General features: G+C 43.5%; 1 protein-coding gene across 1 annotated transcript in view; it reads right to left on the reverse strand.

Annotated features, from left to right (window-relative positions):
• Nucleotides 1-10303: 10303 nt before the first annotated feature.
• LOC311108904 (serine/threonine-protein kinase H1-like) overlaps nt 10304-15830 on the reverse strand; it is a gene marked incomplete at both ends in the record, with an annotated part of 48153 nt that continues 42626 nt past the window's right edge. The window contains 2 exons of the mRNA XM_084151695.1: nt 10304-10341; nt 11705-12170. Of these exons, the coding sequence (XP_084007821.1) occupies nt 10304-10341; nt 11705-12170 (504 nt within the window). The remainder of the gene's footprint in view (nt 10342-11704; nt 12171-15830) is intronic.

Raw genomic sequence — 15830 nt, forward strand, 5'->3', positions numbered from 1 at the left:
GAGAAAGTAGAGAATATTTACATTTGTATTTTTGGTCATTTGGCAGACGCTCTGGTCCGGAGCGACTTGCAGAACCAATAGAGGGTTGCATTGAACTATTATGTTGTGTTGGGCATTTGAATGGCATAAGGTGAAATATGTGTGTATGAGGGAATTCAACGGCGGGTATGAATGATAACCGGATACTACTTAGTATTTGGTTGGTTAAATGCTGAATAAGAGATTTGAGGCGTGGTTATGGGGTAACTAGGAAGACGCACTTATTCAATGGGGAATGGGTGTAGGGAGAGAGAGTTTTTACGTGTATTAAAAGTTGCATTAGATAGCTTTAGTAATATTCTAGATAGGTCTATGAAAATATGTTACAAGTACGAATGACATTATTTCCTAAGAAGGAAGATTGTAGGGAAGTTTCCCACGCCTCCCCCATAATGTAGGAAGGAGCAGGAGAGGGGGAGGAGGTGAGAGACAGTACATAGTTCAAATGGTAGGAATGTCATTAAGTGTATGCTGATCAACGATATCAAGCATTTGTTTTATTGATTGGGGCCGAATCAGAGAGAACTGTTAAAGAGATTGAATAGCGAACTGAAACGGGTTAGCGGGAAAATACAAATAGTTGGAAAATTTTAAAACGATAATTTATTTCCGTTACAGGGAAGCAAGTGGCATTGGCTGTTGTGCTGGGGGAATAGCGCCAGCCTGTGGTGGGTTCTGGATTTGTTATAAATAAATTTATATTTTAAACTAAAGTGATGGAATAGACTACAATTATAACATCAGAAAAAGGACACAATATAGTTATTATAATTATTATTGATAGTTATTGCAGTTATTAGCTCCTGAGTGGCGCAGTGGTCTAAGGCACTGCATCGCAGTGCTAACTGTGCCACTAGAGATCCTGGTTCGAATCTAGGCTCTGTCGCAGCCGGCCGCGACCGGGAGACTCATGGGCGGCGCACAATTGGCCCAGCGTCGTCCAGGGTAGGGGAGGGAATGGCCGGCAGGGATGTAGCTCAGTTGATAGAGCATGGTGTTTGCAACGCCAGGGTTCGATTCCCACGGGGGGGCCAGTATAAAAAAATATATATATATGTATTCACTAACTGTAGGTCGCTCTGGATAGGAGCGTCTGCTGGGTGACTAGAATGTAAATGTATTATCATTGATTCAGTAATGATAGAAGGGTAGAGAGGAAATAGGCAGGTTAAGGGTAGAGTTAGATAGAGAGAAAGAGGCAGGAAGAGCTAGAGAAAGTAAACACAGAGTTTAAACACAGAGAGTTGAGGAGATGTAGTAAGAGCTATAGAGGGTGTAGTGCACCCTAAGACAGGAACAGAGGGGTTCAGGAGGGATTTGGAGAGTCTAGCAGCAAGCTTTAAGCTAAACACAGGGGAAATTGAGAGGGCAGTCAGAACCCTAGTTGGGAAAGATTGGGCAGCTGTTCGGGGGCAGTGGGTTTCAGGGGATGCCAATGGAGCAGTCCTACCATGGGCAAATGATGGGCAATATGTTGGGAAAATAACTGAGTTGTGTAATAATTTAAGGGAACATTACCATCGACATGCTGACTTCTCCAAAGTACATGAATGTAAACAGGAAGACAGTGAGACCATCAGCCAAGTGGCATACCTGAGCCTCCCCAGGGACAGGGAAATGATACTCCGTACCATCAGCAGCTAAAAAATAGCATTCCTTAGTGGAATGAGACCAGAAATAAGCAGGAATATTAAGAGGACTTTAGTGGGATGGGGAACTACTTCGTTAGCCGAGGTCAAGAGATATGCAATCCATCATGAGCGGAATAGTAGACAGGATAGAGTAAGAAAAAGAACATACGGGAGCTGAGTATTTAATGGCCACTAGGGGAAATAGCTGGTAGAGGTAGAACTCCAGAATAGAAGGGGAGAGAGATTTGCTTAGGGGGTGGATCAAATAATTGATAATGGATCATTTGAAATGAGATCACATGTAGCAGATTTAGAGTAATCAATTAAATAATCATTGTATACTCGAGGAATTTTGAGTGATTTTATGGATTAGTTATAAGGAATTAGATTGATACAAACATTATTCATGGGTTAGGACTGGGGATATCTGTATCATGTTTTGTGTGTACTACCATCTTTAGATTACTGATGGTAATTGAAGGTTAACAAAATGTATAACCAGGAGAAAGAGATTAGCTTATCTCATTGGAATGTTGCTAAGGGGAAGCAGTAGTAAAGTTAGGTCATAAAAGGGAGCTACAAAATTAAGTTGAGCCTGGCTATCTTTGATTGTTGTTTTTCAATTGGGTTTTTCAAATAAAAAAACAACACACCCAGCATGATGTTTATAAAGGGTTGTTATGTTGAATTTAGGGGATTTTCAGCAGTTCATGGGTGGTGTTTACTATGCTGTAGGATGGAACGGTTTGTTGGGGGATATTTGAACCTAAATTAATGGAATAAGCTGCAGTAATCAGAGGAATGTACAATCTAAGGCGAGACAACTATTGCCTAGATCATTGATTTAGCAATAGGATCAGGTAGATAGGGACAAAAAAAAAAAAAAAAAAAAAATAGATGAAGAATGATGAGCTTTTTGGTAAGGATAGACTGCTGTAAAGCTTGGGTACTCCATTATGTACTGCATACGGGTAAATTAAGTGATCTTATGTATGGGAAGGCAATGGCGGCCCATGGTAAAATCATTTGGAACTCTAGGGAGGCATACATATATCAGGGATGTTACCCAAATGGTAGAGAGTAAAGAGGGATATGACATTGGTCGTGATTTAAAGATGATGTTTTTTTTTTGGTGGGCTATTAGAGATAACTGGGTTAATCACGAACATAGAGGTTTTTATTCTTTGTTGCTAGGCAGAAGACTTAGGTGACCTAAATATGGACTTGTCATGTCCAACAATCAGTCTTCAGGTCAAGCCCGGGAGAGCCGGGGTAGAACAGAGGTTGAACTAAACATAAGTGTTTTTACAAGATAAGAGATTGATTGATTGGATTACTAATTGATTCTGAACTGAATGAAAGTCGAATTTAGCCGCCATAAAAGACAAAGGAAGTGGGAGGAGCAATAAAGAAGCAAAAGACAATCTCAAAAATGAAAGGCATGGCAATTGGTTGATAAATTACCTAAGGGAATGTTTAGGTAGGTGGTAAATATTGACACATGAGCAGAACTATGTGTCAAGAGGGGGGAAGAGGCTAATTGTAGGATTAAATAATATACGAAGGAGAGGACAAAATACTTTTAAAAAACATTTTTTTTTTAGATACAGTCTAAAAAGAGAATGCAGTCAGAAATTGTTAGATTAATCTGAACATGTGTGAAGATAGTTTATTAACCACACCCGTATGTCAGAGGTTTTGTGCCCCACAGGTGAACTAAAGGAGAAGGTGACCCACTATCTAACCAGGTGACTGGTGAGCATCCAGTCACTAGAAGGAAAACTGGAAGCAGGCCTGTTGGGAAGGGCCCTATCAGGTTATGTTGGTCACCGCCTTGGCCATTAGAATAGCAGAGAGAGGAACCTGGGTCCATGTTACCCACTGCAAGAAGGTAAGACCACATACAAGCACCACTTAGCACACGCAGAGTTGGCGAGCAGAACTGGGCCACAGGGTCCGGGGGTCACCTCTGTCAACGAAGATCTCCTACCCAGACCTATCATCACTGTAGTGTGTTCCTAGGGTGTGAGTATGGGGTGGTACCGAGCAGAAGGACTCAAGACAGGAGAGGGTTGGCGGTTTTTGGGAATATGGGTGACCCTGAGCTGCATCATAGTCTCGGCAATAGTCTTGGTATGTCAAGATCCACCACCACCTCGCACCAATTACGCTATGGCCTTACCATTATTAAGAAATAAAAGGGAAGCAACCCGACATACTGACCGTCAAGGACGAGTGATCTACAAAATAGGGGTCAGAGAAGGGTGGGGAGTAAGATTCAAAATTAGGATCAGGGATCTTATCAGGGCAGATAAGCAAGCAACGTGGGATTATAAAATCCCATTGTATTTATGTTCAGCTCCCTCGGCGGATTGTTCCTGGGCTCAGGTATTTAGACATACTGGGGGACGGAGATATGAGACGGGGGGGGGCTGGACGTCCAGATGGAGGATAAGAAGGTTTAACGACATCCCCACGGAGATGGTAGTAACGATAGTAAAGGTCACTAAAGAGGACATGAAAAGAACTTACTGGGCTTGCGCGGACAAATACGGATGGGATACTTGTCTAAGATTACATTTGATGGAGTCAAAAGATATAGAAAGCACAGGTACTGTCATTAATCCACTAACAGCAATAGACCGAGTAAATCAGTCAAGGGATGACGGAGTCAATTCGACTAACCCGTCCACTATGAAAGATTTTCTCCTCCAAGAATGGAACCAAGGGGAAGTGGAGGGGGTCCCTGATGAGAATCTGGTTAAAGTGGATGAAGTACACCGCTTGGGCCTTGGGAGAGACCAATTGTTATGCATGCTCCATTGGGCGACCGACAATGTTGACCGCCCCAATGCCAAAGGCAATGTTTCCCTGTGTATTAGACCTGGAGTCCAATCAAAAAGAGCCAAATTGCACAGGGATTGGGCTGGCAAAATTGACATACTCGGCCAGCCCACCTAGATTCACTTTAACTCCTGGCGAATACCAGTGTTACAGACATAGAAATGGCACCCGTAACTTGGGTGATTTTGATGGCTGTAAGGAGATAATTAATGTGACTGATTTAGATAAGGAAGGGAGGGAAAAAATTAGGAGCCTAACCATCCCTCTGACTGATGTGTGGTGGGCATGCACTAACAAAGGGAGCATTCGGCAGACATTACCAGAGGGATGGGTGGGTACTTGTGCACCAGTATTGTTGGTCCAACCTGTAAGAATTGGTCATCAAAGACCAGTGACAGGAAGAATAATTAGGAGAAAAAGAAATACAAGTCAGGAAGGAAATAGCCCAATTTGGATAGATGGTATAGGCATCCCCAGGGGTGTTCCAGACTAATACAAAGCTATGAATCAAATATGGGATAGTTTTACTACAACATTTTTCTGGTGGGTGACAATAAACAAAAATATGGATTGGATAAATTATATCTATTACAACCAACAACGATTTATTGACCAGACTAGAGATGCAGTAAAGGGGATCTCTGAGCGATTATCCGCCATCCCGCTCATAACTTAGTAGAGGTTGGTTCTAGATCAGGCAGAAAGGGCCGGTGTCTATAGAAAGATAAGCCATTGTTGCACATTTATCCCTAACAACACCACACTGGATGGGACAGTCACCAGAGCTCTTACATAATTAACTGCACTAAGTGAAGGATGAACTGAACTCAGAAGTTAGTACATTGTGGATAGGGTGGTTTGATGAAATATTTGGTAAATGGAAAACCCCCTAGCAGCCACCATCTTAGGAGCAGTCAGTGTTTGTATGGGTATTCTTGTATTATGTGGTTGTTGTCTTGTTCCCTGTGTCCGAGGATTGGTGAGTCAGGCGTTGGTGAAATGCAGTATCTAAACAATGATGAGAGATGGACTGACTCCGGACTCTGACCAGGGGAATGTGAAAAACGATCCTCCAGGCTTGGTGGATGACGAGGATTTGGACCCTGAAAGACCGCAATTGGATGAAATGTTTATTAGTTCTGATGTGATCTCTGAGATTAATCATGCTTGTAAAATACATTTATCCTGAATGTGGGAATATTTAGTCAAAGGGGTGGATTGTTAGATTAATTTGTATTTTAAGAATAATGACTAAAGGATTTCACCCCAAATACAGTATAAATGTTAGAATTATCATGTAGTGTCAACCCACTAACAGAGGGGGCGGTACTAAACATTCAAGGGTGAAGGGGAAGGCGGAAACTGTTTAGAAAAGCCACCTAAAGGTGGGTGGAGTCAAGTTCAGGAGGTATAAAACGGAGTGTATGTGTTTTTGGCGTCAGAGCTCTCCATGAATAAATACACAGATAATACTTGTGGGTTGTGGACCTTGAATCATTGATGATTAAAACCAGAGCCTTACAACCTCTGGTAATGATTCAAGCTTAGGTTGAATTAGAGATAGAAATTCACATGACAGTTTTCTTTGATTTTGTTGTTGTTATTCTGTCTCTCACTGTTCAAATAAACCTACCATTAAAATTATAGACTGATCATTTCTTTGTCAGTGGGCAAACATACAAAATCAGCAGGGGATCAAATACTTTTTTCCCTCACTGTATTCCCTATATAGTGCTAGTTGCAAATCCCACCCCATTCAATATGAATGACGAGGTCATCATGTCTCTTACAGGTGTAGGGAGGGGCGTGTCGGAACGTTGTGTGAGTGTGAGAAAGTAAAGCCGGGCAAGGGGGATCATGGGAGACCTGTGTTGCCATGACAATGCCTCAGAAGAGTGCCATGGGTATGGGGAGTGTGTTTGCAGAAAGTGTTTGTGCCATAAAAGGCACAAAAATCCCACCCTGCATGCTTACTATATGGGCAGTTCTGTGAGTGCAGTGACTTCCGCTGTGACCAGTACCGGGCCTTACCATGTAGAGGTAGGCGTGTGCTCTCTCTCACATCTGACATACAGTTGTTTTCTACTGCTTTACATAGGCAGGTCAAGTGTAACATTGTCTTTGTAATGCTCAGTGTGTGTGTGCGTGTTCGTTCGTCTCTGTGTGATTCACGGTGGGGCAGGTGTGTGTGTGGTGTGTGCCAGTGTCTTCCAGGGTTCAGTGGCAGTGTGTGTGAGTGCCCGCTCAGCACGGACACATGTTTGTCCCACAGCGGCCTGGTCAGTGCTGGGAGGGGCGTCTGCAGCTGTGGTGCCTGTCTTTGCCAGGACGGACGCTACCAGGGCCCTACATGTGACCTCTGCCCCACCTGCACTAGCGCATGCACCTTGCACAGGTACGGAGTGGCAGCCAAGTTAACATTCATAACTGACATTTGCAAGAACAAGTACATACATTGGAATTTGACTGCAACGAGAGCTCTACACTCACACTTTACTTTCTCCTACTAGCACTGACATTGCTGATAGCTATTTTATTGAGGAAAATGTTACTTACAATAGCTAGGTTTCCATCCAATTGGCGACAGATTTTCATGTGAATATTCTAAAATCTGCATATAGACAATATGGGCATTTTCCCAGAAGAGATGTGTTTCCATCAAATGGACTTGTTGCGGATAAAAGGCTGTGTGTGATGACATAGTGCACATAAAAATTCATTTTGCGGTTATATTCCCATGTACTGAATAAAAAATACAAGTGAAATGGGGTTCCATCACATTTTCCACTCTACTGATGGTTTTCTCACAATAAATGTTGCGTCATATAGCGAGTGTGCCCACTCTGGTATTGGCATGTGCAAGCCAACAGCTTGCAGATACAGTGTGGGTATAGCCTACATGACGAGATCATTATTTGCCAAACGGCAGCCAAGCATAGATGATCATGTCACCAGAATAAGACCCTCGAAATTTATTGGAAAGGAGCATCAAGCTCATCACCTCGCACTTTCACCACCTTGTGAAGTTCATCATCATTTACTTGATCTGTAGCATAATAAACTGCATGCTTTCCAGACAAGTCGTAGTGGGAGGACCACACAACATGTAATTGCGTGACTCCAAGTTTACTTCGTTATGATGGTTATTATATCAATATTTGCGCATAAAAGCGATTACACAGACATTTCTTTCATAATTCATTTTACCGACTGAGATATTTGGTTGTCTCACCTAGCTATCTTAAGATGAATGCACAAACTGTAAGTCGCTCTGGATAAGAGCGTCTGCTAAATTACAAAAATGTCAAATGTATACATACAAGTGTTCATTAAAGGGAGACACATCAAACATTATACAGATAATCACATAGCATAGAAAAATCCAAGATGGCGTAGCAGTGCAGTCGTGTTTTTGTCGTGTGTCTGTAAATAGCCTGTAAATACCCTGTTTTTTTGTATTTTTCGTACATATTTCCCTATCAGACTTTTCATCCTTCTACAAAATATACTTTCCTGCAACCCGCCTCACTCAATGTGGAACGGATTCTATTATTGACTTACCTTTTATCTAGAATCTCCAGTTGAAACTAGCTAGCCAGCTAACTAGCTACTTGCTATTAGCCACAGTTAGCGGTATTTCACCCAGAACATTGGATTTTTCTGCCGGAATAATTTAATCACTGGACATTCATCACTGGATCGCAACTAGCTAGCCGCAACCGAATGGATGTTGCTGTTTGGCTAATCACCACTGCCCCCGATGCAAGCACCAGTTAACCTCGAGCTAGCCTAGAGCCAGGCCCATATCCCGGCTATCTACCTCTCGGTCTACCGGACGGGAGTAGCCAGCTAACTAGCTACTTGCTATTAGCTACCGTTAGCGGTTTTTCACCATTGTCCGTGGCCTGCACCACCTACCAGCCAGCTCTAGCCTGGACTATTATTCGGCCAGTCTGCACTGTCTGCACAGCGCGTTATCGACCCAGAACATATCGGTTTTTCTGCCGGAATCACTGAATCACTTGACCTATAACACCGGATTCATCGCTACCAGCTAGCTGCAACAAAATTACCGTTGTGGTTTGGCTAATCAGCCTGAGCTAGCTTTGAGCCAGGCCCATGAGATGAGCCAGGCCCATCTCCCGGCTATCTACCTCTCTGTCAACCGGACGGGACCACCTAGTGTTGACACGGAGCCCCGCCGATCCAACACGACTGGTCTGCCGACGAAATCGTCTGATGTGGTTACAACAGGCTTCCCGTTACGACGTCGACCACGAAGATTCCATCTGCTAGCCCCGGCCCGCTAGCACATGCTAGCCGTGCCCTCTTGCTCGCTAGTGCTTTAGCAGCCCCCAAACTACCTCCGAACTATCCTATTGCTGTTCACCGGACCTTATGATAACTCAGCTATACAGCTGATGCCTGCTGGACTATTCCTTTTTACGGTACCACATCCTGTTTATGTTTAGCCTCAGCCCAAACTGTGTCGCCATTACCAGCTGTTGTCTTAGCTCTCTCAAATTACACCTGTGATTGCTTTATGCCTCTCTCCCATGTCAATATGGTTTGCTTATTGCTGTTTTGGTTATTTCTTATTGTACTATTTCACTGTAGATCCCCCAGCCCAGCTAAACCTGCCTTAGATAGCTCCTTTGTCCCACCCCCCATACACGCGGAGACCGACTCAATCGGTGCCTCCAGTGATGCTATCTCTTACATTGTTACCCAACGCTTAGGTTTACCTCCACTTTACTCATATCCTTCCATATCCTTGTCTGTACATAATGCCCTGAATCTTTTCTACAACGCCCGGAAATCTGCCCCCTTTATTCTCTGTACCCAACGCACTAGAAGACCAGTTCTTAAAGCCTTTAGCCGTATCCTTATTCTAGTCCTCCTCTGTTCCTCTGGTGATGTAGAGGCTAACCCAGGCCCTGTAGCCTCCAGTATCACTCCTACTCCCCAGGCGCTATCATTTGTTGACTTCTGTAACCGTAAAAGCCTTGGTTTCTTGCATGTAAATTTCAGAAGTCTCCTTCCTAAGTTTGAGTTATTCACTGCGTTAGCACACTCCGCCAACCCTGATGTTCTAGCAGTGTCTGAATCCTGGCTTAGGAAGGTCACCAAAAATTCTGAAATTTCCATCCCCAACTATAACATTTTCCATCTAGATAGAACTGCCAAAGGGGGTGGAGTTGCAATCTACTGTAGAGATAGAGCCGTGGTGTCTGGCTCCATGGTGGTCCTGGGTTTGGTCTTTGTACTGCTCTGGAAACTACTCACCTCCATCCACGACCAGAGAGAGTTCACCCGCTTCCAGAAAGAACTGGGAGGGATGACCTGGGACATGACGAGTCCTGCCAGCCTTGCTATACCCTCTGACCTCAGGCCTAGGCTCCGTCCCAAATGGCACCCTATTCCCTATAGCGTGCACTACTTTTGACCAGGCCCCCTAGCACTATATAGAGAATAGAATGCCATTTGGGACGTAGCCCTATTCCCAGTGTCTGGCTTGCCCTGAGGTGGCTGTAGACACCATGGAGGGTTGGAAGCTACAGTACAGACATATCAGGGCAAGTGTTTCACCAGACTCACACGAATATACAGTACATTAGCTGTATTGTCTCTTCACTGTCTGTGAATTAGGATTGTGGTGGGAGAAATCATTGGGGATCATATGTACTGATAGTGTTCCTCTGTTCCATTACAGTGTGTGAACCAATCTACAAGAGTGCCATCACATCTATTGTCAACCCAATGATAGATGTGTTTAAACCAACTCAAGTCTACTCACTCTCAGACCCTTGAGCCTGTGATGGGAAAGCTAATTCAACACCAAGGGACAATAGAAGGATACACATTAGTTCCTCTCATAATTTCTATTAAGGATGCATTCATTCACCCAGGGTGCTCACCTTGTGGACAAATAATACAGAACATTATATATCATCAAAACATGGTGATGAAAAATGTTCATTTGATTAAACACTTTTGTTGCATTAACTTGTTGGATTAACATACAGTGTATTTCACCTTAGGTCAGAATTGGAGGAAGGGGAGAGGGAGGAGGTGGGGGGCGAGAAAGGATGTAGAAACTACGAAAACAAACATTCAGGTGTCAGGCAGATTAGTTTTAATATTTCCAACCATTCACTGGTGTAAAGTGGTGATGTAGTGAGGCCTTTCCACACAAATAGGCTATATGTTCCATCTGACTCCATCATTGGACCCGCATCAGTGATAAGGACCCATTGTCCTCTATAGGTTTTACTATCACCTCTCCTCTCCAAAGTGGAAACTAGCCAAGTAAGTTGAGTCCCTAATGGCACCCTATTCCCTTTATAGTGCACTGCTTTTGACCAGGGCCTATAAGGGTCTGGTCAAAAGTAGTGCACAATTTAGGGAATAGAGTGCCATTTTGCACGCAGTCAAGTCATCTTCAACTGAGAACATGAATCACCAAGATTAATACAAAACACAAAAAATCATTCATATAATTTGTGATGATGCCAGATGAAATGGAGCAATTATTCTTCCCATCCTATTTGCATTTTAATGCACTTTCAAACTTTGATTAGATTTTTGTTTTCCTCTCCGCATAGGCTACTCCTAGAACGTTTTTGATTTGAAATAAAGTTTTCAGGTACTCAATGTAAATATTGATGATGGTTTATTACACTGTTACAGGGCAGGGTGTTTCAAGAGATAGTGTACCACTGCCTGTCAAGCCTCATCCCCCAGAGTTTCACTCATACTTATTTACTTAACCCTTTTCGTTCCTGAAAGAAAATAGGGCCTGTACTAGAGTTTCACTTATACTACACCTTAAAAACGATCTGATGTTTTGCCTATTCTTTAAGGCAAAGACTGATCATCTCTGTTGGGGTTGGAGATGGTAGACTCTGACCCTCATATCAGTCTGTGTGGTGTGTTTGTGAGTAACCAAGTGTTGAGGGAGCCTGAGAGGGATCAGAGCGTTATAGCTGAGCATGGGTCTGTAACTAAGACATAGTGGCGTGGCAGCAACAGAACAGGTTAAAGTCTCAGCCTGACCCACAGTCACCACTGGTCAAAAGTAGTGCACTAAATAGGGAATAGGGTGTCATTTGGGAGACGCTCTGATGTCTGCAGCCGTAAGACAGCAGGCTTAGCCTGAACAGCTGTTGTGCTGCTGATGTTAGCCTGACTGTGACTGGGTTTTTGGCAGGGCGACCCTGGCTGGGTGGTGGTGGTGGAGCCCGCTGGCTGAACCTGCTCAGGGGGCTTCTGGGGCTTGGTGGGCCTCAGAGACTGGGTCGTGTCCTGGTTCCCTGGCTGTCGTCTCTGGTTCTGGGTGGAGGGTCTCTGGGTCTGCTTCCTCTCCAGCAGCTCTTTCTCCCACTGGTGCGTAGATCGACTGTGGCTGGCCCCGGAGCCTGTGCTGCTGGGGCATCGGGAGGATGACGAGGAGGAGGGTACGGAGGCCCGAGACACCCGTCGCCGGAGGTTCTGGGAGATGGAGCGGTGCAGGTTGGTCATGGAGGAGGAGCTTGCCGACATAGTGACCACCCAGGGGTGGTGGAGGGCCTGGATGGCGGTGAGGCGAGATGAAGGGTCCACCCCTAGGAGGCGCTCGATGAAGTCCTTAGCCAGGTTGGACACAGAGGGCCAGGGCTTTGATGGGAAGAGGAGAGAGAGGTAATCATTCACACTATGTATACAGTAATATGACTTACAGTACAGGCTTAGACCTGTTATACAGGCTAGACGAATAGTTAGCTATCATAATAGTTAGCTATCTGTCTGAATGCTCTTGTAACTGTAAGTAGGACTTACCTCAACTAATTTACTATAAACTCCACTGCTCACATAAATTGATGTAGTTCTGTCCTTGAGCTGTTCTTGTCAATTAATGTTCTATATTATGTAATGCTTCCTGTTTTGTGTGGACCTGAGGAAGAGTAGCTGCTGCTTTCGCAACAGCTAATGGGAATCCCCTTTAAAATACCAGATGGTATATTGTACTGCATTTCTAAAATAGCAGAGTCCATTCTCACTATCCCCTAGATTCCCTTAAAGTCTAACAGCCCCTTGAATCGGTGAATCTAGTATCTAAATACTAGATTGGAAGACGACAGAATATATTCAAAGTCCTGTTCAATCAAAATTGACCCCAACTTCCAGGTATATATCCTAAACTACCCTTATTCCCTTTATAGTGCACTACATATGGGACACACAGACCATTATTTAATTAAATAGGCCTCTAAGACTGTGTTCCCTGACCTCTGCTGCCCAATACCCAGGAAGAAATAGAAAGCACAGCTAAATGTCACTGGCTAAATGGACCGGTCTTCGCTGAATGACTTTGAAACCTGAATATGACAGAACTGGATTTAGGTCTATGTGGGAATGGGTCCTAGGACATTTTTTTAATGTACATTAGCTTCACAAAACAACCCTGCTTCACACCACATCTATGGGGTCTTTCAGTTCATTGTTAATTCAAATATCGAATTATTCCCCTTTGTATTGAATAAAATGACACTCATGAATAGACTGTCATCAACATGCAGTGTCTTTCAATAAATAATGTATAATCCCTTTAATAAATCATAATCCTTTTATTATTCTGTCATAAAGACAATGATCCTCGTAATCAAGTTGTTCTTAACAGTAACCCAAATTGTGCTAAAAAAGCTTGATGTGTACTGTGACTTTGTGACCTTTGTGTCACTTCTCCACATTCACAGGTGCAGCTGGCACTAATGCAATTGTTTTGGTATTAGACCATATAGTATGCTTAGCATCGGCTTGACAACAGTGACAGGTTAAATCAATATTAATAATACATACAGTGAGGGAAAAAAGTATTTGATCCCCTGCTGATTTTGTACATTTGCCCACTTACAAAGAAATGATCAGTGTATAATGTTAATGGTAGGTTTATTTGAACAGTGAGAGACAGAATAACAACAACAAGATCCAGAAAAACGCATGTAACATTTTTTATAAATTGATTTGCATTTTAATGAGGGAAATAAGTATTTGACCCCCTCTCAATCAGAAAGATTTCTGGCTCCCAGGTGTCTTTTATTCAGGTAACGAGCTGAGATTAGGAGCACACTCTTAAAGGGAGTGGTCCTAATCTCAGCTTGTTACCTGTATAAAAGACACCTGTCCACAGAAGCAATCAATCAATCAGATTCCAAACTCTCCACCATGGCCAAGACCAAAGAGCTCTCCAAGGATGTCAGGGCCAAGAGTGTAGACCTACACAAGGCTGGAATGGGCTACAAGACCATCGCCAAGCAGCTTGGTGAGAAGTTGACAACAGTTGGTGCGATTATTTGCAAATGGAAGAAACACAAAATAACTGTCAATCTCCTTCAGCCTGGGGCTCCATGCAAGATCTCACCTCGTGGAGTTGCAATGATCATGAGAACGGTGAGGAATCAGCCCAGAACTACACGGGAGGATCTTGTCAATGATCTCAAGGCAGCTGGGACCATAGTCACCAAGAAAACAATTGGTAACACACTACGCCGTGAAGGACTGAAATCCTGCAGTGCCCGCAAGGTCCCCCTGCTCAAGAAAACACATATACATGCCCGTCTGAAGTTTGCCAATGAACATCTGAATGATTCAGAGGAGAACTGGGTGAAAGTGTTGTGGTCAGATGAGACCAAAATGTAGCTCTTTGGCATCAACTCAACTCGCCGTGTTTGGAGGAGGAGGAATGCTGCCTATGACCCCAAGAACACCATCCCCACCGTCAAACATGGAGGTGGAAACATTATGCTTTGGGGGTGTTTTTCTGCTAAGGGGACAGGACAACTTCACCGCATCAAAGGGACGATGGACGGGGCCATGTACCGTCAAATCTTGGGTGAGAATCTCCTTCCCTCAGCCAGGGCATTGAAAATGGGTCGTGGATGGGTATTCCAGCATGACAACGACCCAAAACACACGGCCAAGGCAACAAAGGAGTGGCTCAAGAAGAAGCACATTAAGGTCCTGGAGTGGCCTAGCCAGTCTCCAGACCTTAATCCCATAGAAAATCTGTGGAGGGAGCTGAAGGTTCGAGTTGCCAAACGTCAGCCTCGAAACCTTAATGACTTGGAGAAGATCTGCAAAGAGGAGTGGGACAAAATCCCTCCTGAGATGTATGCAAACCTGGTGGCCAACTACAAGAAACGTCTGACCTCTGTGATTGCCAACAAGGGTTTTGCCACCAAGTACTAAGTCATGTTTTGCAGAGGGGTCAAATACTTATTTCCCTCATTAAAATGCAAATCAATGTATAACATTTTTGACATGCGTTTTTCTGGATTTTTTTGTTGTTATTCTGTCTCTCACTGTTCAAATAAAATTATACACTGATCATTTCATCAAACGTACAAAATCAGCAGGGGATCAAATACTTTTTTCCCTCAAGTACAAGATCTACCTGTTGCCTTAACAAGCAAGACAGACAAACTCATATCAATGTCATTCAACAAAGAAAATAATGTCATAAACCAAAAAATAAGAACTAATTTACTTCTGATAGATGAATTTGTATTTTTAAGGTAATGACTAAAGGATTTCACCCCAATACTGTATAAATGTGTAAACTGTGTTAGAGTTATAAGAAAATAGAACCACTAACAGGGAAGATGTTAGAAACTGTTGGAGATGAGCATTCCATAGTAAGACTATCCTACCGGTCCTTGACTTCGGCGATGTCATTTACAAAATAGCCTCCAACACTCTACTCAACAAATTGGATGTAGTCTATCACAGTGCCATCCGTTTTGTCTCCAAAGCCCCATACACTACCCACCACTGTGACCTGTACGCTCTTGTTGGCTGGTCCTCATTACATGTTCGTTGTCAAACCCACTGGCTCCAGGCCATCTATAAATCACTGCTAGGCAAATCCCAGTCTTATCTTAGCTCACCGGTCACCATAGCAACACCCACCCGTAGTCTGCGCTCCAGCAGGTATATCTCACTGGTCATCCCCAAAGCCAACACCTCCTTTGGCCGCCATTCCTTCCAGTTCTCTGCTGCCAATGACTGGAACAAACTGCAAAAATCTCTGAAGCTGGAGACTCTTATCTCCATCACTAACTTTAAGCGTCAGTTGTCAGAGCAGCTTACCGATCACTGCACCTGTACACAGCCTTTCTGAAATTAGCCCACCCAACTACCTCATCCCCATATTGTTATTTATTTTGCTAATTTGCACCCCAGTATCTCTATTTGCACATCATTTTTTGCACATCTATCATTCCAGTATTATACAAAATTGTAACTATTTTGCACTATGGCCTATTTATTACCTTACCT

This window comes from Coregonus lavaretus (assembly GCF_964263955.1).
Source record: "Coregonus lavaretus genome assembly, chromosome: 34".
NCBI classification, from domain to species: domain Eukaryota; kingdom Metazoa; phylum Chordata; class Actinopteri; order Salmoniformes; family Salmonidae; genus Coregonus; species Coregonus lavaretus.